At 45.6% G+C, this 25690-nt stretch overlaps 2 protein-coding genes across 4 annotated transcripts in view; one reads left to right on the top strand and one right to left on the bottom strand.

The window, feature by feature from the left end:
• Window positions 1-25690, bottom strand: part of LOC140720923 (uncharacterized) — a 443642-nt gene that overhangs the window by 58628 nt on the left and 359324 nt on the right. The window lies entirely within an intron of this gene.
• LOC140720928 (uncharacterized) lies at window positions 886-16175 on the top strand. Of its 3 annotated transcripts, XR_012097277.1 has the most exons (4): window positions 892-1019; window positions 2442-2592; window positions 12165-15490; window positions 15907-16175. XR_012097277.1 is itself a non-coding variant. In XM_073035783.1 (3 exons), the coding sequence occupies exon 3, from the start codon at window positions 12546-12548 to the stop codon at window positions 14001-14003; it is 1458 nt and encodes a 485-aa protein (XP_072891884.1). In that variant the 5' UTR covers window positions 886-1019; window positions 2446-2592; window positions 12165-12545; the 3' UTR covers window positions 14004-16175. The 3 variants fall into 3 exon arrangements, 2 of the variants coding, with proteins under 2 accessions (XP_072891884.1, XP_072891883.1); XM_073035783.1 differs by having other exon boundaries at window positions 886-1019; window positions 2446-2592; window positions 12165-16175; XM_073035782.1 differs by having other exon boundaries at window positions 12165-16175.

Raw genomic sequence — 25690 nt, 5'->3', positions numbered from 1 at the left:
TTCCTGTGACAGGTTACTTTCGCTGATAACTCGTATGTGGACGGGTTCAACGGATAAGATGTTCGTCGGCGGTTATTTTGATGTAACGGCCTTTTCTCTACGTTTCACCCTGGATTACAAATATCTCTCTCCCATCATTTATTCCGTGGATTTCAAAACTTTCCTACTTTACCATCTCAAGACTCTGAGCTTTGTTCCCTCACGATCGATAGTCTGGGAGTTATATTTATACATATATACACTTAACTCTGTCAACTTCCCTTCATTTTGTTAAGTTACTATATTATAAGTAGATACTAATAAAGAGAGTGGTTTTAACATCAAAACCAGACTCCAGTGTGAACTCTGTTGCTGCTGGTTCGTTTCTAAAACGTTACAGTTCGTAACACAGTTTTATAAAACTAGTTAGACCACATCTGGAGTGTTTCACACAGTTCTGGTCGCCCCCCATTCTCGGAAGGATGTCGGGGCTTTTGAGAGGGCGCAGAAGAGGTTTACCAGGACACTGCCTGGATTAGAGGGCATGAGCTATAACGAGAGGCTGGACAAACTTGTGTTGTTTGCTCCAGAGCGGCGCAGGCTGGGGTGAGACTGGATGGACGTGTATAAGATTACGAGAGGAATAGATAGAGTGGACAGACGATATATTTTTCCTGGGGGTTGAAATGTCTAATACATTTAAGGTGAGAGGAGATGTGAGCGGCAACTTTGCTTCTTTCCACAGACTAATGAGTAGCTGGAGTCTCTGCCTGGGGCGGGGGGTGGTGGTCACCAATCCTGACACGTGATCCCGTTTGCCCCTCCCATATAACCGCAGATGGGCAGCATCTGCGCGTCTGTTTCCGAGGCCCCACCTCCCGATGATGCAACAATCTCTTCGCGCATGTTCGCAGTCTCCCTGTGGACGGTGTTTTACTCTCCGCTCAGAGCTGAAGTGGGTCGGCTGTGTGTTCGTGAAAGACTTTCGTCTCTTCCGTCAGGATCACTGTCTGCGGGCCGATGATATCACTTTCCCATCGGTGAGTATTGAGACCGATCCCGAGCGGGGAGATCCGATGTTGGCCGTGAGCCCCCGAACTGAGGACCAGGAATTCATTTGTTTCCAAACTATCTGGGCTCGTCTGAAATGTGTCGATTTCACTTAATCTGCATTGAACGATCCAAACCAGGAGCCCAGGCTGTCTGTTTCCACAGAATTGAAATGGAAGTCCCTCCGTCAGGTCACGTGAGGCTGTGTGCCGCAGATTTGCCCCGCCCTCCGCTTTGTGACGCAAGATCACATGGTGTGATTTTGGCCGCTGAGTCTCATTAACTTCCCCGAACTCGCCTCGTTTACTGAGGCTCCTCACATTTGTCCTGGAGCTTTATGGCTGTTGTGTCTTCTCCCGGACTGGGGTGGGTGAGAAAGGAGAACGTCCCAGGTTGTGGGGATCTTTGGTTTCACTGCCTGCTTTACCGAGGGACTGGGAAGTCTAGGGGGAGATTGGTTCGAGCCTCCGCTCCCCGCAGTAGAGCTGAGCCATACATTACTCCTGCACGTTTATAGTCCAGCGACGGCGGTCGGTCCAGTATGGACAAGACAAGATCTGTATCCTAGGATCTGTAATACAAATTTCCTGAAATGGTCCTGTTTTAACATGGAAATGGAGTGATAGTATAACAGTAAAGGAAGCACAACTTTTCCCTGTAAATTATCCTGCAACCGATTTGTCTGTTATTCCTGGAAATGTGTCCGGTGCAGTTGTTGCTAGTGCGGTTCACATGAATAATCTCAGGAATAATCGGCTTTATATATGAGGAGCATTTGATGGTTCTGGACCTGTGCTCAATGGAGTTCAGAGGGACGGTGGGGGTGGTGGGGAATGTATGGTTAAGTAAACTTACCGAATGCTGAAAAGCCTGGATACAGTGGACATGGAGAGGATGTTTCCATTAGACAGAGAGTCTGTGATCTGACAGCACGGTCTCAGAATAAACTTGCTTCCCTTTAAAACTGAGATGAGAAAAAAATTTTGGCCAAAAGATGTCTGATATGTGGAATTTGTTGCCGCAGAATTTGTTTGAGGCTGCCATTTGGGTCTATTTGTGAAGATTAATATACTGATGATTGCTGAGTAGCTTCAGGGTTACAGGAGGAAGGCAGGAATATGGTGTTGGATTAAAAATCAGCCATGATTGAATGGTTGAGTGGTGGAGCAATGCAGATGGATTGAAACACCTAATTCTGTTCCTGTGTCTTGTGTCTTACCATGACTGAATGATGGCTGCTTCTTATCCCGTATTGTTTTGTGATGTGTGAGGGACAATTAAAGATTGTTCACTGAGATCATTATATTTGCCAACGTTTAAATTTCAGTGAGTTTTGTTCCTAGTAACGTTAAGCAGAAATGTTTGGTCCTCCTTTTCATTGTTAACGTGCTTCATTATCTTTCATGTTAAAGTTAGACCTGCAGTGAGAGATTTATTGGAAGAAAAACCACGACTGAAGACAAGGGAACAGCAACAAGTGAACCAGCCCGAGGATTGAGAGCATCAACTGGAGAGGACCCATCTGACTCGGAGATTCCAGTGATTCAGTCGGGAGAAAGTTTGGTGAGTCTCATTTACTCAAACACTGGTCCTTTAGACATTACATACCTGTACAAAGGAAGGTAGGAAATAGTTGGGAGTGAGACAGAATGTGCCCCGAAGAACCAGTTATGCCAGTACCAGTCAGACACAGTTGTGAAGAAGCTCCCCCCCCCCCCCCGCAATATTCCCTTTAAACTTTTCACCCTTCACCCTTAACCCATGTCCTCTGGGTTTTTTTTCTCCCCTAGCCTCAGTGGAAAAAGCCTGCGTGCATTCACTCTATCTATGCCCATCATAATTTTAAACACGTCTATCAAATCACCCCTCATTCTCCTACGCTCCAGGGAATAAAGTCCTAACCTATTCAACCTTTCTCTGTAACTCAGTTTCTCAAGTCCCAGCAACATCCTTGTAAACCTTCTCTGCACTCTTTCGACTTTATTAATATCCTTCCTGTAATTCGGTGACCAAAACTGCACACAATACTCCAAATTCCCCCTCACTAATGCAATATACAACCTCACCATTACATTCCAACTCTTATACTCAGTACTTTGATTTATAAAGGCCAATGTACCAAAAGCTCTCTTTATTACCCTATCTACATGTGATGCCACTTTTAGGGAATTTTGTCTCAGTATTCCTAGATCCCTCTGTTACAGTGCCCTCCTCAGTACCCTACCATTTACCTTGTATGTTCTACCTTGGTTTGACTTTCCAAAGTCAATACCTCACACTTGTCTGTATTATACTCCATCTGCCATTTTTCCAGCTGGTTCAGATCCCTCTGCAAGCTTTGAAAACCTTCTTCACTGTGCACTACACCTCCAATCTTTGTATCATCAACAAATTTGCTGATCCAATTTACCAAATTATTATCCAGATCATTGATATAGATGACAAATAACAATGGACCCAGCATTGATCCCTGTGGTACACCACTGGTCACAGGCCTCCACTCAGAGTAGCAATCCTCCACTACCACTCTCTTACTTCTCCCATTCTCAATTCCCAATCAAATTTACTACCTCACCATGTATACCTAGTGACTGAACCTTCCTAACTAACCTCCCATGCGGGACCTTGTCAAAGGCCTTACTGAAGTCCACTACATCCACTGCCTTGCCTTCATCCACTTTCCTTGTAACCGCCTCAAAAATCTCTAATATATTTGTTAAACATGACCTACCATGCACAAAGCTGTGTTGACTCTCCCTAATAAGTCCCTGTCTGTCTAAACAATTGTCGATCCTATCTCTTAGTACTCCTTCCAATAATTTACCCATGACCGACATCAAACTTACCAGCCTATAATTTCCTGGATTGCTTTTAGAGCCTGCTTTAAACAACAGAACAACATGAGCTATGCTCCAAATCTCTGGCACCTCACCCGTAGATAACGACATTTAAATATATCTGCCAGGGCCCCTGCAATTTCAGCACTAGTCTCCTTCAAGGTCCGAGGGAATATCCTGTCAGGTCCTGGAGATTTATCTGCTCGCCTCAAGGTAGCAAGCACCTCCTCCTCTTCTATCTGTATAGGTTCCATGACCTCAATACTTGTTTGCCTTATTTCCATTGACTCCATGCCAGTTTCCTTAGTAAATTCAGACAGAAAAAAACCATCTAACATCTCCCCAATTTCTTTTGGTTCCATACATAGCCCACCGCACTGATCTTCAAGAGGACCAATTTCATCCCTTAACTATCCTTTTGCTATTACTATACCTGTGGAAGCTCTTACTATCCTTCACCTTGACTGCCAACGCTACCTAATGTCTTCTTTCAGCCCTCCTGAATTCTTCCTTAAGTATTTGTTTGCACTTTTTATACTTCTCAAGTACCTTCTTTGCTCCCTGTTTCTTATACATGTCATACATCTCTCTCTTCTTTATCAGAGTTCCAATATCCATCGAGAACCAAGGTTCCTTATTCTTATTCACTTTGCCTTTAATCCTGAGACTTTGTCCCCAGGGTGTCCTCATGGGCCGTCCAGAAATGATTTCAGCTGGTGACAGCCCTGTTTTCCCCTGTGGGGTAACCCTCATGTGGAATCGGGCTAATGGTCGGACCTTCAACTAAGTGAGTCCAGTCTCCGCTGTTAGTCTGGCCAGTTTACTCTTCAGAGTGCCATTGGCTCTTTCCACTCTGCCAGCAGCCCGTGAGTGGTGTACACAGTGGAATTGTTGCTTGATAGCTAGTTTGTTACATACTCCTTCATTTACTTTCACCATAAAGTGTGAGCCATTGTTGAACTCAGCATCTCTGGCTTGTACCTGGGAATTATTTCCCTTAATAATACCTTCACAACAGTCACAGCAGTATTAATGGTAGTGGGAATAGCTTAAATCCATCTACTAAACACATCTATAATAACTAAGCAGTATCTATAGCAATGGACTCTAGGCAATTCAATAAAATCAACTTGTAGACACGAAAAAGATCCACCTGTCAAGGGAGTCATACCCGATGTGCAGGGTACAGGATACCAACCATTCCCTCCTTTCCCAGGTGTGTACAATTATGTATATAATCGGCCAATATTGGTAAAAACTGTGTAGGAACACAAACCTGTCCCGCTGGGTGATCCAAAAACCTATGTTGGGGTCTTTCTGGCACCCCATCTGGGACCACAGTTTTCACTCCTCCACAGAGGTGTCCCCCTGAGAAGAACAAAACTCAAGGTAGCTGTAGAGTGGTGTGTAAGTTGTTTACAAAGGTGACATTACTAATGGGGTGGCCAGAGGAAGTCAGGAATCCCCATGTTCCCAGAGAGCCCAGTAGTCATGTACAATTCCAAATGCATAACGGGAGTCTGTGTAAACATTCCCACTTAAGTCTGTTGCTGGGATACAGGCACGAGTCAGAGCAAACAGCTCAGCCTTCTGGGCCGAGACAGCTGCTTCAAAAGAGGCCTGTTCAATTACTTCACTGTCCATCACTATCGCATAGTCAGAATATCGTTTTCCTGCTGGATCCACAAAAGAGTTTCCATCCTCATAAAACGTTGCCTCGGGCTAGAGGGGGTATTGCAGAATGGATGGGAGAGTCTGTCCTTCTTTCACAGTGATCCGGATGGGCTAGAGGGGGTATTGCAGAATGGATGGGAGAGTCTGTCCTTCCTTCACTGTGATCCGGATGGGCTAGAGGGGGTATTGCAGAATCGATGGGAGAGTCTGTCCTTCTTTCACAGTGATCCGGACAGGCTAGAGGGGGTATTGCAGAATGGATGGGAGAGTCTGTCCTTCCTTCACTGTGATCCGGACGGGCTAGAGGGGGTATTGCAGAATGGATGGGAGAGTCTGACCTTCTTTCACTGTGATCCGGACGGGCTAGAGGGGGATATTGCGGAATGGATGGGAGAGTCTGTCCTTCTTTCACAGTGATCTGGATGGGCTAGAGGGGGTATTGCAGAATGGATGGGAGAGTCTGTCCTTCTTTCACAGTGATCCGGATGGTCTAGAGGGGGTATTGCAGAATGGATGGGAGAGTCTGTCCTTCTTTCACAGTGATCTGGATGGGCTAGAGGGGGTATTGCAGAATGGATGGGAGAGTCTGTCCTTCTTTCACAGTGATCCGGACGGTCTAGAGGGGGTATTACAGAATGGATGGGAGAGTCTGTCCTTCTTTCACAGTGATCTGGACGGGCTAGAGGGGGTATTGCAGAATGGATGGGAGAGTCTGCCTTCTTTCACAGTGATCTGGACGGGCTAGAGGGGGTATTGCAGAATGGATGGGAGAGTCTGTCCTTCTTTCACAGTGATCCGGACAGGCTAGAGGGGGTATTGCAGAATGGATGGGAGAGTCTGCCTTCTTTCACAGTGATCCGGATGGGCTAGAGGGTGTATTGCAGAATGGATGGGAGAGTCTGCCTTCTTTCACAGTGATCCGGACGGGCTAGAAGGGGTATTGCAGAATGGATGGGAGAGTCTGTCCTTCTTTCACAGTGATCCGGACGGGCTAGAGGGGGTATTGCGGAATGGATGGGAGAGTCTGTCCTTCTTTCACAGTGATCCGGACGGGCTAGAGGGGGTATTGCAGAATGGATGGGAGAGTCTGTCCTTCTTTCACTGTGATCCAGAGAGGAGTGCTGACTTCATGGACTGAAATTGCCCAGAGATGGGGTACAACGTCTTGGGTTCAGTCACTATTAAAAGAATGTCTTACCTGACGTCCCGTCTTCACCTCAGACTCCTTCCAGTATCAGAGTTGGCCCGCTTGCCAGTCTCCCTCGGTGCTGGAGGCCTGTTTTGTCAGGTTGTGGGCAAGGAGCCCTAGGCTCTTTGACTTGAACCCAGGACAAACCCTGAACCTAACCCTATTGGGAAACACCAGTACTGTCTGTCGCCAAAAGAAATCTGGAACTTCAGCAAGAAATGCAATGCCGTCTCTTCCTTTAACCTCTCCAATCACCATGACTGGGAATTTCTGTCCCTCGAGGGGTGCATAATATTAGCTTTCCTCAGTTGAGCACCACGTAGGGTCATAACACAGAGTCACATGAGAGTCGGCCACTGGCAGAAGGGGTTCAAATGTACTGGAGTCCAGATAAAGTGCCCACCACTGGGTGGTCAGAGGAAGCTATCAGTTGTTCGCAGTTCCAGCATGATATCCTTGTCCGTGCATAGAATCTCGACTTCCAACGGGCAGAGCAAGTCTCTCCCTACGAGATTACACCCCCGTCTGGTGGTGACTGTAAAAGAAACCTCGCACAGGCTCCCCTGGAATTCCACCTGCAGTGGCTGGGTACGTGAATACGTACGTTCCGTGCCTTCGAAACCAGACAAAGTGATTGTAGCGTCTGATAGCTGGAATTCCTTTTCCGATACTATTTCCTGATCAAGAGTGGTTGTGATTGCCCCCACATCAGTCATAAACGGAATTGAAATTCCAGCAACTGTCAGTATTACATTGGGCTCTTCCTGAGGGATGGTACTCATGGTTGGAAGCATCTTTGCTTGTCAATTTCTAAACGGGTTGTTGTCCCCACCTGTCCCTTGGTAGGTTTTTGTTCCCATTTCTGATCCTCAGATATAGCCCGTTTGCATCCTACTTCTTGCTGAACATGTTCACTTTAAATATTAGTTCCTTTCGGGGTTGATCAGGAATCAAAAATCAGGTTCTAATAATATGTCAAAGCTCATCACATTCGATTTCGGTCATTGTCAGGCCAATCCATATTATCTGTTTTAATCATGTTGGCTTAGTTGGTAAGCATTGGAGCAGTAGGGCATTAAACTCGGGGACAGATTCCCATTATTAAAAGTCTTGGTCTCCTGCGAAGGTGCCGTAGCAGGCCACAATCGCTCCCAATAGTCTGGTCCCGATTTCCCAGGCTTAGGTTTGCATTCAAGTACTTTAGTGATGTTTACAGGTTGCTGGAGAGCCCTTTCCAAGGCTTGAATAATCTGGTCAGTCTGTTCATTCCCATTATGGTTTCCTGCCTGTAACTCATGATAGGTTTGGTCTCTCAAATCTGCCTTCCATTTCCGCCCCTCATCAGCTGAGAGAATCATGCAGCAGAGACCGAATAAATCTTGTGGAGTCGCATTAAACATTTGTGTAGTACTGTGGACACACTGAGCAAACTGTGCTGCTTTTTCTTTTCTATCTGGGGCCTGATTCATGATCATTATCATTTCCTGAGGCTTCCAGGGTGCATACACAGGAATCACTGAGCGCTGTCCCTCCTCCTGCTCATGGATTGGGCAGCATTTGGGTGGGCAGTTGTCTTTGTGGAGTCACTAACTCTGGGGATTTATTGGATTCTTCCCTCGGAATAATCCTGGGTATTCCCTTTCTGGATCTCAGGATGTAGTGACATCCCTTCCCTATGCCACTGTTTTACCTGAGTGGCCACCATATCTGGGTACTGGGAGGATTGGGGTTCGGGAGCACTGGGTGAACTTGGCCCCTGGTAAGGTAGGAGAGGTACGGTGAGTGCCCACTCCTCATCATGGTCACTGTCCTCAAACAGGGTCGATATGACAGACATGGGTTTGGGATCCCTTGTGTCCCCATCAGTTCGAACTTCAGACTGATATTCCTGCCCTTCTCTCCTATCTGGGCCGGCCTTGGTTTGCTTACGTTGTTTTTCCTGCTCTCGTTTTTTAGTGCCCATCCACCCATTCACGCTCCGCTTTTAGTGGCTCCCAACCTTTGGCGTTCCTTCTGCAGTACAGACCTCTATCCCTTTGTCACATGTATTATTCCTCCAACTTGCTGATAATATACTGTTCCACTTTACATCTTCATTCAGCCCATCTGCTCAGCACTCCCTATATTGGGATTGTGTTTGTGACTCCAAATGTTGAAGTTGAATAAAACTCGGGAGACCAGCTTCTTATCGTCACCACAGTTCATTTTCCTGTAGGAGTTTGAGACCCAGTTGTCAAAGGGAAGGCACGTAAGCACTGCCACCATCTGACAAGTGGACTGATTTAGTCAGGTTACAGCCATATATTTATACATAGTAAGCCCCATACATTCCTATTGCAAGATGTTATTTGAACTGGTACGCACACTAAGTCTGTTGGCTCCAAACTTAATTAAATAAGAGAGTTTGCTGACTGAAGGTTTTAATTACAGATGGATATACTATCCAGTCCTTATCAGTTATTCCCTTTGCAAGGCCCTGACTTAATTACAAACAGATGTTTATTCCTGTCCTTATCAGAGAGTCCTCCTCCTTTTACTCAAAAGAGGGTACAATGTATAATGTTATCAACTAATGAGGGTACAGTGTATATTATCATCGCTCAGTATGTCACTCTGCAAGCCACAGAGAACTGATAATGAGCCTGTCTTAGCTAACCACTGAAGACAGTGTTTACTTTGGTTCAAATATTCCTATTCAATCCCAATTATTCTTTTAGCCAGAGGTTACATAGGTTCAAAATGATTTTATTTAATATATCCTTAATTCATCAGGAGGGTTCGGGGGAAATGTTTTTGTCTAATCTAGAAACTGGTGTCACCTGTGTGTATTGTGGCGATGCAAAAGTTGCTGTAGAACTTACAAGTGGGAAGAAGTGGAGTGATATTTGGAAATCTGACTTTTTAAAGCGTAATTTAGCAAGTAAACCACATATGCACAATGTGCAAAAGCTCTGGTAAGAAAGTCCTTCATTACTTGTTACAGTCCTGCTACATAGTTTGTGTGAGAAAGCAGATGAACTCGATCAAACCCAGAGGAGATCATAGTTCTTATCAACAGTGATTTCCTAGCTCTTAAAATGAATACCTCACTATATAAAAATCACTGTGCACATGTTGTCACTGGGTAAAAATATGCACAGTACATGATTTATGTGCACACTGGTCATTAGAAATTAGAGGGGGTATTGGAGGGAAGGTGCAGAGACCTTCAGTGGCCCTGATGCCCTCACCTACAAGATGTGCATCCAGCTGCAGCTTGTAGCCCTGCACTTGAAGGAGCTCGGACTTGAAATTGTTGAATTCTGGATCAGCTGGGAGTCAGAGGGGGTGATAGATGTGACATGAAGAGAGGTGAGTTACACCCAAGGTGCAGGACGCAGGAAACTGGGTGACAGGCAGGTGAATGAGGTTAAACAGCCATCGAAGAGTAATCTTGCGGACATCCCACACATCAGCAGGTGGACCACTTTAGAAACTTTTGGGGGGAGTACCTGGCAGTGGAAAGTCAAATAAGTGTTAGGGGATTCATTAGTTATGGGAAAGGAACAAGGAGGGGACTAATATCCTAGTATTAAGGCTTGCTGGAGCTAGTGTGGTGAGAGGGTGAAGTGGTTAAAATAAGTTGTAGGGGGAATGGGAGCCAGAGTGACTGAACGGATAGTGGAGAGGGTAAATTGAGTCAAATTGAATTGACTTTATTACATACATACTTCATACACGAGGAGTAAAAGTCTTTACGTTACTCTCCATCTAAATGTGCAATGTGTAATTTATAGTAACTTATAATATATTGTTTATACATAGCACAGTCAATATAACATCAACATGCAATTATATCAGCATGAATTAAGCAGTCTGATGGCCTGGTGGAAGATGATGTCCTGGAGCCTGTTGGTCCTTTTGCTGTGGTACCGTTTCCTGGATGATGGCAGTAGGAACAGTTTGTGGTTGTGGTGAATTGGGTCCCCAATATCCTTTGGGCCCTCTTTACACATCTGTCTCTGTAAATCTCCTGAATAGTGAGAAGTTCACATCTACAGATGCACTGGGCTGTCTGCACCACTCTCTGCAGGGTCCTGCGATTGAGGGAAGTACAGTTCCCATACCAGGCAGTGCTGCACCCAGTCAGCATGCTCTCTATTGTCTCTCTGTAGAAAGTTCTTAGGATTTGGGGCCCACAACAAGCAACTTCAACCATCTGAGTTGAAAGAGGTGCTGCTGTGCTCTTTTCACAACACAGCCGGTATGTACAGAGCATTTGAGATCCTTGGTGATGTTTATGCTGAGGATCTTAAAGCTGTTCACCCTCTCAACCCCAGATCCATTGATGTCAATAGGGGTTCGCCTGTCTCCATTCCTCCTGTAGTACACAATCAGCTCCTTTGTTTTTGTGACAATGAGGGAGAGTTTGTTTTCTTGACACCAGTCAGATGTTGTTCAGACCTCAGATATCAATCACTCCTACCTTTTCCTTTCCAAACAAGTTTGGCCAGCTTCTCTGTCACAGAAACATGGAGGAGTTCAGTACGGAAACAGGCTATTTGGCCCATCTAGTCAATCCTAAAAAAAGCATTTAAGGTATCTATTGCAACTACCTGACTGGGACCATCGCCCTCCATACCCCTACCATCCAGGCTCCCATCCAAACTTCTTTCAAATGGTGAAACTGAGCTCACATGAACCCCTTGTGCTGACATCTCATGCCACACTCTCACGACCATTTCAGTAAAGAGCTTTTCCACATGTTCCCATTAAATTTTCACCTTCCCCGCTTACCCATGACCTCGGTTGTCATCCCACACAACCTCAGTGGAAAAAGCTGCTTGCCTTTACGCTATCTGTACCCTCATAATTCTGTATACTTCCAACAAATCCTCATGCAATGTTTAATGACCTTGTCTATGTTTAGTGCATTTTTTAGGTGTATAAGATGATGAGGGGCATTGATCGTGTGGATAGCCAGAGGTTTTATTTGCAGGACTGAAATGTCTAACACGAGAGGACATAGTTTTAAGGTGCTTGGAAATAGGTACCGAGGGGATGCCAGGGGTAAGTTTTTTACCCAGAGAGTGGTGGGTGCATGCACTACACTGCCGGCTATTTGTGTGAGAGTGTTTCAGTTACTGTGTGGCCATGAACCCATGCAGCTCAGTGGGAACAGGGAATAATATCAATGGAGAGAGTCAAACTGAGCCAGGTCACAGATTGGAGATGGCAGAAATGCCCCATTCTTATAGAGACAGGAAGAGCATAAGAGAGTTTGATGGTCATTCCAGATACCAGCACTGTGCCCAGTTAGAAGGTGATTTCTCTCTCCAACTTGGGTTGAACTTCACTGTAACAGTGTGATGCCAGATCACACCTTGACAACTTATGTGAACTCATCTGAAATGTTGTCCTACACCCATTGACAGATATTGTAAATCTTTTTACAGGTCAAAAATGACAAGGAATTTGTGTACAGGAATCTGGAGCTCAACACACCAGTTTTGCTGTCTCTGTCCAGATATTTAAGAAGTGGAGCAAGGGATTCACTCGATCATCCTTCCTGTTCAGACTGTGGGGAAGGATTCACTGAATCATCTGATCGACATTTTGCACAGGGTGGAACGATTCATCTGCTCAGACAGTGGAAATGGAATCACTCGGCCTTCTCAACTGAAGGTACATCACTGGGCAAGGCCATTCACCTGTTTTGTGGGTGAGAAGGGATTCAGTCAGTCTTCCCACTTGTGGACACGCAAGTCAGTACATAGTGGGCAGAGGCTGGTCATCTGTTGAATTTTGGGGAAGCATTCACTAGGTCATCTGACCTAATGGCTCACCAGCGAGTTCACACCGGGGAGAGGCCGTTCACCTGCTCGGACTGTGGGAAAGGATTCACTTGCTCATCTAAACTGAAATTACATCAGCGTGTTCACACTGGGGAGAAGCCGTTCACCTGCTCAGACTGTGGGAAGGGATTCACTATGTCATCTAATCTGAAGATACATCAGAGAATTCATACTGGAGAGAGGCCGTTCACCTGCTCAGACTGTGGGAGGGGATTTACTTGCTCATCCCAACTGAAGGTACATCAGCGAGTTCACACTGGGGAGAGGCCATTCACCTGCTCGGACTGTGGGAAAGGATTCACTTGCTCATCCGAACTGAAGGTCCATCAGCGAGTTCACACTAGAGAAAGGCCATTCATCTGCTCAGACTGTGGGAAGGGATTCACTCAGTCAGCAAAGCTAAAGGTTCACCAGCGAGTTCACACTGGGGAGAGGCCATTCATTTGCTCGGACTGTGGGAAGGAATTCACTTGCTCATCCGAACTGAAGGTTCATCAGCGAGTTCACACCGGAGAGTGGCCGTTCACCTGTTCATACTGTGGGAAGGGATTCAGTTGGTCTTCTCAATTGAAAGCACATCAGAGATTTCACACTGGAGAGAGGCCATTTACCTGCTCAGACTGTGGGAAGGGATTCACTGCGTCATTCCACCTGAAGGTACATCAGAGAGTTCATACTGGAGAGAGGCCGTTCACTTGCTCAGTCTGTGGGAGGGGATTTACTTGCTCATCCAACCTAATGGCTCACCAGCGAGTTCACACTGTGGAGCGGCCGTTCACCTGCTTAGACTGTGGGAAGGGATTCACTTGCTCATCCGAACTGAAGTTACATCAGCGAGTTCACACTGGGGAGCGGCCGTTTGCCTGCTCAGACTGTGGGAAGGGATTCTCTTCTTCATCCCAGCTACTGAGTCACCAGTCAGTTCATACTGGGGAGTGGCCATTCACCTGCTCAGTCTGTGGGAAGGGATTCACTCAGTCAATTCAACTGAAGGTACATCAGCGAGTTCACACCGGGGAGAGGCCGTTCACCTGCTCAGTCTGTGGGAAGGGATTCAATTGGTCATCTCAACTGCAGAGACACCAGTCAGCCCACACAGGGAAATGGCCATTCACCTGCTCAGTCTGTGGGAAGGGATTCACTGAGTCATCCGAACTGAAGGTACATCAGCGAGTTCACACTGGGGAGAGGCCGTTCACCTGCTCAGTGTGTGGGAAGGGATTCATTCGGTCATCTACACTGAAGGTACATCAGCGAGATCACACTGGGGAGAGGCCGTTCACCTGCTCAGACTGTGGGAAGGGATTCACTCGGTCATCCAACCTACAAGCACACCGTTCAGTTCACACTAGGGAGAGGCCAATCACCTGCTCAGACTGTGGGAAGGGATTCACTTCGTCATCTCAACTGGAGAGACACCAGCAAGTTCACACTGGATAGAGGCTGATCTCCTGCTCAGAGTTTGGCATAAGATTCTCTCAACCAAATCAACTGAATGTGCATCATTGAGTTCACACTGGGGAGAGGCTGTTCACCTGCTGTGAATGTGGGAAGCGATTCACTCAGTCATCTAACCTTATGCAACTCTCACTTCGGCTAGCAGCTGAACTTTTGGAGTGATAACTCCCCAACCCAGCTAACTTAAGAAATGTCATTCGGGTGGATGCTTCATGATGTGTCCCGTTCCTAATCAGTACACTGAAATAACAAACTGTACACAATATGTGATTAAACAATTGAGATTTATAATTCTTACTTTGACTATAGGGTTAGTAAAGAAAACAAAAAGAAAGAAAAAGGGCCCACTCTCTCCATTCCCGTCTTCTCATCTCTCCCCAGCAAAAGGTGGTGAAATTCTCTCTTCCAGACTCACAGGAAAGAACAACATTTCTGCCATTGGATAGCCCCGCATTCCCAAACCCTGTTATCTCTAGTCAAAACCTAAATATTGCTGCTACAGAGAAACAATTACCTCAGCAGTGAAACATTGCATAGAGGCCATTACATTAGCAGTGAAATCTTACAGCATGTTATACTTATGACTCACCGCCGGGTTCACACTGGGGAGGAAGTTTCAATGAGCTGCATGCTGGATATTTGTCCATCACCGTTGCTGAATGCAACTTCGAGAGTGACTGTCGGTGCTGAACTCTGCAATTATTACTGCTGCTCACCACACCCAGTTCTGCACCCTGGTCACTGGGCATGGGAGGAGTTTCTTCTGCTGCACATTCACCTCTAATGGGACTGGAGTTTAATATTCTGGGTCTGAGACAAATAAATCAGTTCTATTTTAAACTCTGTCTTTGGAACTCTGTGAGTTTACAACACAACTAGTGTACTCAGGCCGGCTGGACCCTGCCAGTGATTCTGTTCCTTGACAGTCCTTTTAAATCCTCCCCTATTGTTCATCTCCTGCTTCCCTGTGGTGATGGGTTCCAAACAGTCGCCATGCTGTGGGTGAAGATGTTTCCCTGAACTTTTCTACTGACTGAAGAAGTTGCACGCATTGCAGTTCTGTCTGAGATGTTCTTCACCCCTCTAGTCTCTGGGCTGACAAAGAATGACATTGGGTGTTAACCTCCTTATTCAGGGCTCATTTCCTTATTTTGGGCCATTTTCCCTGCTTCTAAAGGGTTGCTCAAAACACCATTCTCCTCTAAAGACTGAAATCAGAATGGAAAACCATCCGTTGGATGTTCAACGAAGCAGGGTCAGAAACCAGAGGCAGGTCCGCACAGAGCAGAGTTTGGGGCTCTGGACAATGGTCGGGATAAGAATGTATGATGAGGAGAAGGAAATCAGCAGCAGGGCGTGGCAACAAATGACAGAGTAGCAAGATTTTGAAGCTCATTTGTCGGAAAATAATTCAGTTGTCTGACTGCCAACACAGACAATGCCTGTTGTGAGATTCCCCATTTGTTGAGGCACGTGTGTGTTGAGAATGGTGATATCTATTGAAGCAGTTGTTCCTGCTTGTTTATCCTGTAATATTATATCCGGATAGTTATTTTAGATTAACCTGTCTGTTATAATGTATTGATTATAATATAAATTGTGAGATTCTGTCCCTAACTGGATATGGCTTCAATTTATGGTGCCTTAATGAGGTGATGGAGGTCATTCATGAGTTTGTATTTTAAAGCAAGATTTTGGTGAATGATATTTGCCACTTGATTGTACCTGCATAAGTAATCAGATTGAGTTAAACTGCTGCAGGATCCTGGAATATGTTGGATTGTGTCTGGTTTCTCTTGGCATTTTCTGCATTTATTGCCTTGTTTGTTTTTATCGTATGTATTTGTGAGTTTTTATTAACCACCTTGTCCTGTATTTCTGCAAGGAATCCCTCTGTTTCTGGGAAGAGGTGTCCAACTCTCAGTCAGGTGCTCGATGCTTACTTTTCAACATCTTGTCTGCTCAGATCATTGGGATGTCTCCCATGGAGGGTCATTCTCATTCTGTTTGTTAATGTTTTCTTCCATATTGATTATTCATTTTTCTGAGTTGGCCTCTCATTTAAGTTTTCTGGTCTTCTTAGCACAATTGCATATACACACTTGGAGTGCTGAATCCTGTGTACTTTTGAAGAAAATATATACTTCAAAGTTTTATCTGACTGTTGTGTGAATTTTTTTTTCATTCATGTTATTCCTCTTCCTCCTGTCTAAGGTACTGTTTGAGTGTAAGTAGTCTTTTCTGAAGTTTTCTAAAGTTCTTATTTATCTTTGTAAATTTTACTGATTGAAGTGGGACTAAGGTATTTTTATTTTTAAAAAGTCAATGTCGGTATTGATGAAAGTGTTTATTGCCTTTGTTGTATTTGTTAATTATTGAGCTCTGTTTGGCAGGTTTTCTTAAGCCTCGAACTAAATTTTGTCAAAGGTTCTCCCTATTTCACACTATTTTCTATTGTCTTTGCTTGTTGATATTCCAGGTATGTGGGTATCAAGAGTCCTGGTGAAGGGTCTTGGCCCGAAATGTTGATTCCCATCCATAGATGCTGCCTGACATGCTGAGCTCCTCCAGCACTTTGTGTGTAGTTCTCTAGATTTCTAGCATCTGCAGGTCCTCTTGTTTCCCCACATACTTATTTTTCTTGAAATAACAAGCCGGTTGTAGTGTCGTGTAGCTCTGTTGGTAAAATATTAAATAAAAACATGAGAAAGAGGTGGCACAGGGTTGGAAGATGTAGAATATCAGTGGGTAGAATTAAGGAAGAGCAAATGTAAAACAAAATCCCTGATGGGAATTGTTTCGAGCCCCTCAAACAGTAGTAAGTATGTGATCCACAAATTACAAAGGGAGATAGAAAACGCTTGCCAAAAGTGTAATGTTAGGATAGTCATGGGGATTGTCATGCAGGTGATTCGGAAAATTAGGATGGTGTTGGTCTCAAAAGGAGGAATTTCCTAGAAAGCCTACAAGATGCTTTTTTCGAGCAGCTCGTGTTTGAGCCCAGTTGGAGATCAGCTATTCTGCATTGGGTGTTGTAATGAACCAGAATTAATTAGGTCACTAAAGTCCAAAGAACACTTAGGGGCAAGTGAATTTAATATGATCAAATTCCCCCTGACATTAGTGAAGGAGAAGCTAAAGTCGATGTGGAACAAAGAGAATTAGAGAGGCTTGAGAGAAAAATTGGTCAAAATTGATCTAAAAAAAACGTGGGCATGGATGAAAACAGAGTAGCAATGGCTGGAATTTTTGGAAGCAGTTTGGAAGGCACAGGATATACACAGTGGCATGCAAAAGTTTAGGCACCCCTGGTCAAAATTTCTGTTACTGTAAATAGCTAAGTGATTAAAAGATGACCTGATTACAAAAGGCATAGTTAAAGATGACACATTTCTTTAATATTTTAAGCAAGATTACATTTTTATTTCCATCTTTTGCAATTTCAAAATAACAAAAAAGGAAAAGGGCCAGAAACAAAAGTTTGGGCACCCTGCATTGTCATTACTGAGTAACATCCCCTTTGGCAAGTATCACAGCTTGTGAACACTTTTTGTAGCCAACCAAGAGTCTTTCAGTTCTTGTTTGAGTAAATTTCGGAGTTCAGTCAGAAGTAGCAAAGTACTGATTGTGGAAATTACTAATGAGAATATTGTTAGAGGCACAGAGAGCAGCAGCAGCACTGAAACAGGCCTTTTGGCCCTTCTAGTCCATGCCGACCTGTTTTTGTTATTACTGCCTAGTTCCAACTAACTGCACCCGAGCCTCCATACACCTCCCATCCATGTCCTCACCCAAATTCCTCTTTAGTGTCTAAATCGAACCCACATTCTCCACTTCCACTGGCAGCTCATACCACACTCTCACCAACCTCTGAGTGAAGAATCCCCCTTCAGATTCCCCGGAAATACTTCACTTTCACCCTGAACGTTTGTCCAATGTCAGGGTGAGAGCGAGGACGGGGCAGAGAGGGAAGACAGTAAGGGGGAGGGGGTGGTTGAGTGTGGAGAGGGAAACAAAGCGGAGTGTTTATACTTAATATCTTTCAGAAAAAAGTAATTGTTTGAACTTGCTGCAAACCTACTTTCCATACCCTGTACATTCTTAACCAAATTACTGATCCAGATGACAAGTAGCAGTGGTTGATGTTCAAAGTAAATGTTATTATCAGTGTACATATATGTCACCACATACAACCCTGAGATAGTTTTTCCTACAGGAACACTTAGCAAATCTATAGAATAGTAACAGGATCAATGAAAGATCAAGTGGAGCATAGAATTCAACAAACTGTGCAAATGGAAATATCATTAAATATCAATTAATATTGAGAGCAATGTGGTGTAACCCTGGGGAACCTCACTAGGCTGGGGCCTCGAGTCCAATAAACAGCCTCCCACCATCACTCTCTGCTTCCTACCATCAAGACAACTGTGCATCCAGTGAGCCAGCTCTCCCTGGATCCCGTGTGATCTGACTTTCCACAGCAACTTACCATGTGAACCTTATCAAAGGCCTCACTGATGCCCATATCGGCCCCGATCCTGGGACAGAAGTGTCACAGATCAGAGGGCATAGATTTAAGCAGAGGATGAAGAGGTTTAGAGGGATCTGAGGAAGAGATTTCTCACTCGGAGGGTAGCTGAAATCTGGAACACACTGCCCGAGGTGGTGGTGGAGGCTGGTCCCTTCACAACATTTACGAAGAGGATGAGCATTGAAACTGCCGAGATACAGTCGGCTATGAACCAAGTGCTGATAAACGGGACCGGTGGAGACAGTGAGTGGATGATCAGAACAGGTATGGCCAGCCAAAGTCCTGTTTCCGTGCTGTGTGATCCGCCACTCCGGACATGCGAAATTAACAATGGTGGCACCGAAAGGCATTGATTTCAAAACTCCACACCCCTCACCAACCTGAAATAAACCAGACTGAACCCTTTTGTCACCACTGGGAATATCTGTTTCTGTCAAGGTAATATACCAATTGATCACGTCTGCTGAACAACTGGCAATTGATGAAGTTCCTGTGTTTTCTTCTGTTAATGTTGCCACCCTACAGCAAAACTAACCTCACTGTGTCAGAATCGGTGATTAAATCAGACTCCAAACACTGCTTTCATCCCTGCACGTTATAACTGGAACCATCTCACTGAGGGTCTGTAGACACAACCCCTGCCCTCTGCACATGTGATCATATCTCCCCTGCTTCTGTCATTTCAAATACCCTCAGAATGGTTTTCTGATTCAGTCTGAAGGTTATGGTATATTCAGCTCGTCCTCAGACCTGACAAACCATGTCTTCCCACAGCTGGTTCCACCTGTTGGTGTGTCCTCTTTCCTCCACCTCCAGGGAAGCTGCATCTCCACACAAACTCCTCACTGGAGACGACTGTCTGTACCCGTGACACAGGAAATCATATCACTGTCACTCTCCTGATACCGTGTCTGACCTGCTCACCTCCGGGTACCCTCCATCAACAAGCCTCTTCCTCAGTCACCGTCTGTGAGATTATATAAAAATACAATTACTGTAAAACGATCTATCAGACAGCTCCTGTACCCCTCCACCTCTGGCCATGCTTCGCTGGTTAAAACTCTCTCTCCCTTTGTAAACACCGGATGTCCCACTAGATCCGAACCATCTGTACAAACCCGTGTCCTCCTCTGATGCAAAGGTCACTGACCTCCCCCCCCCCCCCCCCCCCTTCCCAATCTGCAGTCGCAGCCCATGGTCTCCCAGACTCTGGGCTCTGTAACAAACACAATGTTAACAGCAACATTACACAGTAATTAATATGATCAGAGAATTGCTGCTTCCCGAAAGGACACGCCAACAGACTCATCCAATTGCCCAGATTCTCCCCAGTTAACAACTTATTTTGTCCCGGGACCTCTCTTCCCCGGGTTACAGAACGTCCGATCACCACTCTGCTCCCACATCCCTCATCCGCTCACTCACCCCACACCTATACATCCACCTATCAGCTCTATCCACACAAACAGACAGATCCCCTTCGTTCCAAGCATCCTTCCGGCTCGGGGAACCACAACTTACCGATCCCACAGCGTTCGGGCCCAAAGCTAAAACCGGAGCTGCGGGACCGGAGAGCCCGGAGCTTCCAGCCGTCCGGCCGAGCTCGATCCCGGGCCTTTCCCTCTGCAGTCGGCCCCAATTTACACAACCCCGGGATCAGCCCCTTACTCATCGCTGCCCGAATAGGAGATACGCCGCGCCTGCGTTCAGCAGGAGGTTCTCCGTAGCCACACTGGTGGACAGAGGTCTGCACAGCGCCACCAGTGGTCGGAGGCCAGAGGGACAACGGAGAGGGAAATCACAAACACGACGAAGTCCTCAGATGCTGGAAATTCAGAGCAACACAAATAAAATGCTGGCGGAACTCAGCAGGCCGGGCAGCCTCTATCGAAAAGAGTTTCCAGTTGAACCCCCCTTCAGGACTGAGATGGGATGGGAGAAATATCTGAATAAAATCGGGGCGGGCGAGGAAATGTCTCGCAGGAAGGTGACAGTTGAAGCCAGGTAGGTAGGAAAGCTCAAGAGCAGAAGAAAATAGAGTCTAATAGGAGAGGAGAGTGGAGAACAGGAGAAAGGGATGGAACAGTGGACCCAGAGGGAAGTGATAAGCAGGTGAGAGGACGTGAAATTCGTATTGGAAATCACATGAGAGGCCAGAGGTGGAGGTGAGAAAATCTTATGGCGGTGCTTTGGAAGGATAGATTAGAGAGCTCCTCTAGGGAGGCTATTTGGGTGGAATTGAGGAATGGGAAAGGTGTAGTAACACTGATGGGAGTGTATTATAGGCCACCTAATGGGGAGCGTGAGTTGGAAGAGCAAATGTGTAAGGAGATAGCAGATATTTGTAGTAAACACAAGGTGGTGATTGTGGGAGATTTTAATTTTCCACACATAGATTGGGAAGCTCATTCTGTAAAAGGGCTGGAAGGTTTAGAGTTTGTGAAATGTGTGCAGGATAGTTTTTTGCAACAATACATAGAAGTACCGACTAGAGATGGGGCAGTGTTGGATCTCCTGTCAGGGAATGCGATAGGTCAGCTGACAGATGTATGTGTTGGGGAGCACTTCGGGTCCAGTGATCACAATAGCATTAGCTTCAATATAATTATGGAGAAGGACAGGACTGGACCGAGAGTTGAGATTTTTGATTGGAGAAAGGCTAACTTTGAGGAGATGCGCAGGGACTTAGAGAGAGTGGATTGGGTCAAGTTGTTTTATGGGAAGGATGTAATTGAGAAATGGAGGTCACTTAAGGGTGAAATTATGAGGGTACAGAATCTTTATGTTCCTGTTCGGTTGAAAGGAAAGGTTAAAGGTTTGAAAGCGCCATGGTTTTCAATGGATATTAGAAACTTGGTTCGAAAAAAGAGGGATGTCTACAATAGATATAGGCAGCATGGTGTAAAGTAATTGCTCGAGGAATATAAAGAATGTAAAAGGAAACTTAAGGAAGAGATTAGAAAAGCTAAAAGAAGTTACGAGTTTGGTTTGGCAAATAAGGTGGAAGTAAATCCGAAAGGCTTCTACAGTTATATTAAAAGCAAGAGGATAGTGAGGGATAAAATTGGTCCCTTAGAGAATTAGGGTGGTCAGCTATGTGAGGAGCCGAGGGAGATGGGAGAGATTTTGAACGATTTCTTCTCTTCGGTATTCACTAAGGAGAAGGATATTGAATGGTGTAAGGTGTGGGAAACAATTAAGGAAGTTATGGAACCTATGACAATTAAAGAGGTGGAAGTACTGGCGCTTTTAAGAAATTTAAAAGTGGATAAATCTCCGGGTCCTGACAGGATACTCCCCAGGACCTTGAGGGAAGTTTGTGTAGAGATAGCAGGAGCTCTGACGGAGATCTTTCAGATGTCATTAGAAACGGGGATTGTGCTGGAGGATTGGCGTATTGCTCATGTGGTTCTATTGTTTAAAAAGGGTTCTAGAAGTAAGCCTGGCAATTATAGACCTGTCAGTTTGACATCAGTGGTGGGTAAATTAATGGAAAGTATTCTGAGAGATAGTATTTATAATTATCTGGATAGACAGGATCTGATTAGGAGTAGCCAGCATGGATTTGTGCGTGTAAGGTCATGTTTGACAATCCTTATTTAATTTTTTGAAGTAGATACGAGGAATGTTGACGAGGTTAAGGCAGTGGATGTAGTCTATATGGACTTCAGCAAGGCCTTTGACAAAGTTCGACATGGAAGGTTAATTAAGAAGGTTCAGTCGTTAGGTATTAATGCTGGAGTAATAAAATGGATTCAACAGTGGCTAGATGGGAGATGCCAGAGAGTAGTGGTGGATAATTGTTTATCGGGATGGAGGCCGGTGACTAGCGGGGTGCCTCAGCGATCTGTTTTGGGCCCAATGTTGTTTGTAATATACATAAATGATCTGGATGATGGGGTGGTAAATTGGATTAGTAAGTATGCTGATGATACTAAGGTAGGAGGTGTTGTGGATAATGAGGTGGGTTTTCAAAGCTTGCGGGAAGATTTATGCCGGTTAGAAGAATGGGCTGAACGTTGGCAGATGGAGTTTAATGCTGAGAAGTGTGAGGTTCTACATTTTGGCAGGAATAGTCCAAATAGAACATACAGGGTAAATGGTAGGGCATTGAGGAATGCAGCGGAACAGAGAGATCTAGGAATAACAGTGCATAGTTCCCTGAAGGTGGAGTCTCATGTGGATAGGGTGGTGAAGAAGGCTTTTGGAACGCTGGCCTTTATAAATCAGAGCATTGAGTACAGAAGTTGGGATGTAATGTTAAAATTGTACAAGACATTGGTAAGGCCAAATTTGGAATATTGTGTACAGTTCTGGTCACCGAATTATAGGAAAGATATCAATAAATTAGAGAGAGTGCAGAGACGATTTACTAGGATGTTACCTGGGTTTCAGCACTTAAGTTACAGAGAAAGGTTGAACAAGTTAGATCTCTATTCATTTGATCGAGGTATTTAAAATGTTGAGAGGGATAGATAGAGTTGACGTGAACAGGCTGTTTCCATTGAGAGTAGGGGAGATTCAAACGAGAGGACATGATTTGACAGTTAGGGGGCAAAAGTTTAAGGGAAACACGAGGGGGTATTTCTTTACTCAGAGAGTGATAGCTGTGTGGAATGAGCTTCATGTAGAAGTAGTAGAGGCCAGTTCAGTTGTGTCATTTAAGGTAAAATTGGATAGGTATATGGACAGGAAAGGAGTGGAGGGTTATGGGTTGAGTGCGGGTAGGTGGGACTAGGTGAGATTAAGAGTTCGGCACGGACTAGGAGGGCCGGAATGGCCTGTTTCCGTGCTGTGATTGTTATATGGTTATATGGAAAAGTCAGAGAAAAGAGGTGAGGGGTGGGGATGGGGCAAGAGCTGGGGAGTGAGAGGTGGATCCAGGTGAGGGGGAGGTGGGAAGGTGGAAATAGTGACAAGGGTGGGAGGTGAGTGGTTGGGGCAACACGGGGCTGCAGAAGATGGAAATTAATTCCACAGAGGATGAACAAAGAGGTTAGAGAGTATTTGTTATCGAGAGTGCAATGAAGCTTCACCTAACTGATCCCTGGGGTGGTCTGTCATCATATGAAGAAAGATCAAATGCGATAAGCCTTTCATTTAGAGAATCGAGGACTGAGATGTGAACTCATTGAAATGCACAACATTATTACCGGTTGAACTAGGGATCCCAGTCTCTGAAACAGGGATGGACTGTCCGGGACTGAGATGAGGGGAAATGTCTCCACTCCGAGGGTGGTGAATGTCTGTACATCCCCACCACAGAGGGCGGTGAAGTCTCAGTGATCTTCTTCACATAAAACAGAGGCTGGCAGATGTGTGGAGACCAAAAGGATCGAGGAAATGCGGATCGGGCAAAAACATCTGGCTGAGATGGAGGGCAGCCGCCATCTTGTTGATAGTTAGAGGGTCTGAATGGCCCCCTCCTGCTGTTTCTCAGTTGATGTTTAAGTGTTCCCGTCCAGTAAGACCGGGGGAATGTGAATAGAAATTAATATTTATAAACATAGACTGATTTACATGAAACCTGCACAATTCTATTTTGGATCTAAAATGTTAGTCGGACCGGAATGGAATTCAAACTCGTAACCCCTAACCCAGGGAGGTGGAGGGATGGCACGGGAATATACGGAGGGAAAATGTTAAACATGTACCTGGTGTAAATATGGAATAACATGGGAAATGTGGTGGGGAGATCGGGCGGAGTGTGAGGGGCGAGGAGCGGAGTCACCAGGTCACGTGAGAGACCCTCCACCGGTCACGTGATCCTGTTTTACCGCGGATCCGCAGCATCTGCAGCACACACAAAATGCTGGTGGAACACAGCAGGCCAGGCAGCATCTATTGGGAGAAGCACTGTCGACGTTTCGGGCCGAGACCCTTCGTCAGGACTAACTGAAAGGAAAGATAGTAAGAGATTTGAAAGTACGAGGGGAGGGGAAAATGCGAAATGATAGAAGAAGACCGGAGGGGGTGGGGTGAAGCTAAGAGCTGGAAAGGTGATTGGCAAAAGGGATACAGAGCTGGAGAAGGGAAAGGTTCATGGGACGGGAGGCTTCGGGAGAAAGAAAGAGGGAGGGGGCACTAGAGGGAGATGGAGGACAGGCAGAGTGACGGGCAGAAAGAGAGAAAAAAAGGAGGGTGGAAAAAAAACTAAATATATCAGGGATGGGGTAAGAAGGAGAGGAGGGGCATTAACAGAAGTTAGAGAAGTCAATGTTCATGCCATCAGGTTAGAGGCTACCCAGCCGGTATATAAGGTGTTGTTCCTCCAACCTGAGTGTGGCTTCATCTTGACAGTACAGGAGGCCATGGATAGACATATCAGAGTGGGAATGGGACGTGGAATTAAAATGTGTGGCCACTGGGAGATCCTGCTTTCCTTGGCAGACAGAGCATAGGTGTTCAGCGAAATGGTCTCCCAGTCTGCGTCGGGTCTCACCAAAGGCCACACCGGGATCACTGGACGCATTATACCATACCAGTCGACTCACAGGTGAAGTGTCGCCTCACCTGGAAGGACTTTCTGGGGCCCTGAATGGTGGTGAGAGAGGAAGTGTAAGGGCAGGTGTAGCACTTGTTCTGCTTACAATGATAAGTGCCAGGAGGGAGATCGGTGGGGAGGGAGATCGGTGGGAAGGGATGGGGGGACAAGGGAGTCGCATCGGGAGCGATCCCTGCGGAAAGCAGAAAGGGAATGTGGAGGGAAAGAGGTGGGATCCCGTCGGAGGTGGTGGAAATTACGGAGAATTATACGTTGGACCGGAGGCTGGTGGGGTGGTGGGTGAGGACAAGGGGAACCCTATCCCGAGTCGGGTGGTGGGCAGATGGGGTGAGGGCAGATGTGCGGGAAATGGGAGAGATGCGTTTCAGAGCAGAGGTGATGACAGACAGACAGACATACTTTATTGATCCCGAGGGAAATTGGGTTTCGTTACAGACGCACCACCAAGAATAGTGAAGAAATATTGCGATATAAAACCATAAATAATTAAATAATAATAAATTAATCATGCCAAGTTGAAGTAAGTCCAGGGCCCGCCTATTGGCTCTGGGTGTCTGACACTCCGAGGGAGGAGTTGTAATGCTTGATGGCCACAGGTAGGAATGACTTCCTATGACGCTCAGTGTTACA

This window comes from Hemitrygon akajei, unplaced genomic scaffold (assembly GCF_048418815.1).
Source record: "Hemitrygon akajei unplaced genomic scaffold, sHemAka1.3 Scf000048, whole genome shotgun sequence".
Taxonomy (NCBI): Eukaryota; Metazoa; Chordata; class Chondrichthyes; order Myliobatiformes; family Dasyatidae; genus Hemitrygon; species Hemitrygon akajei.
Note: the sequence above shows the minus strand (reverse complement) of the source record. Positions and strands in the feature narration are given on the sequence as shown.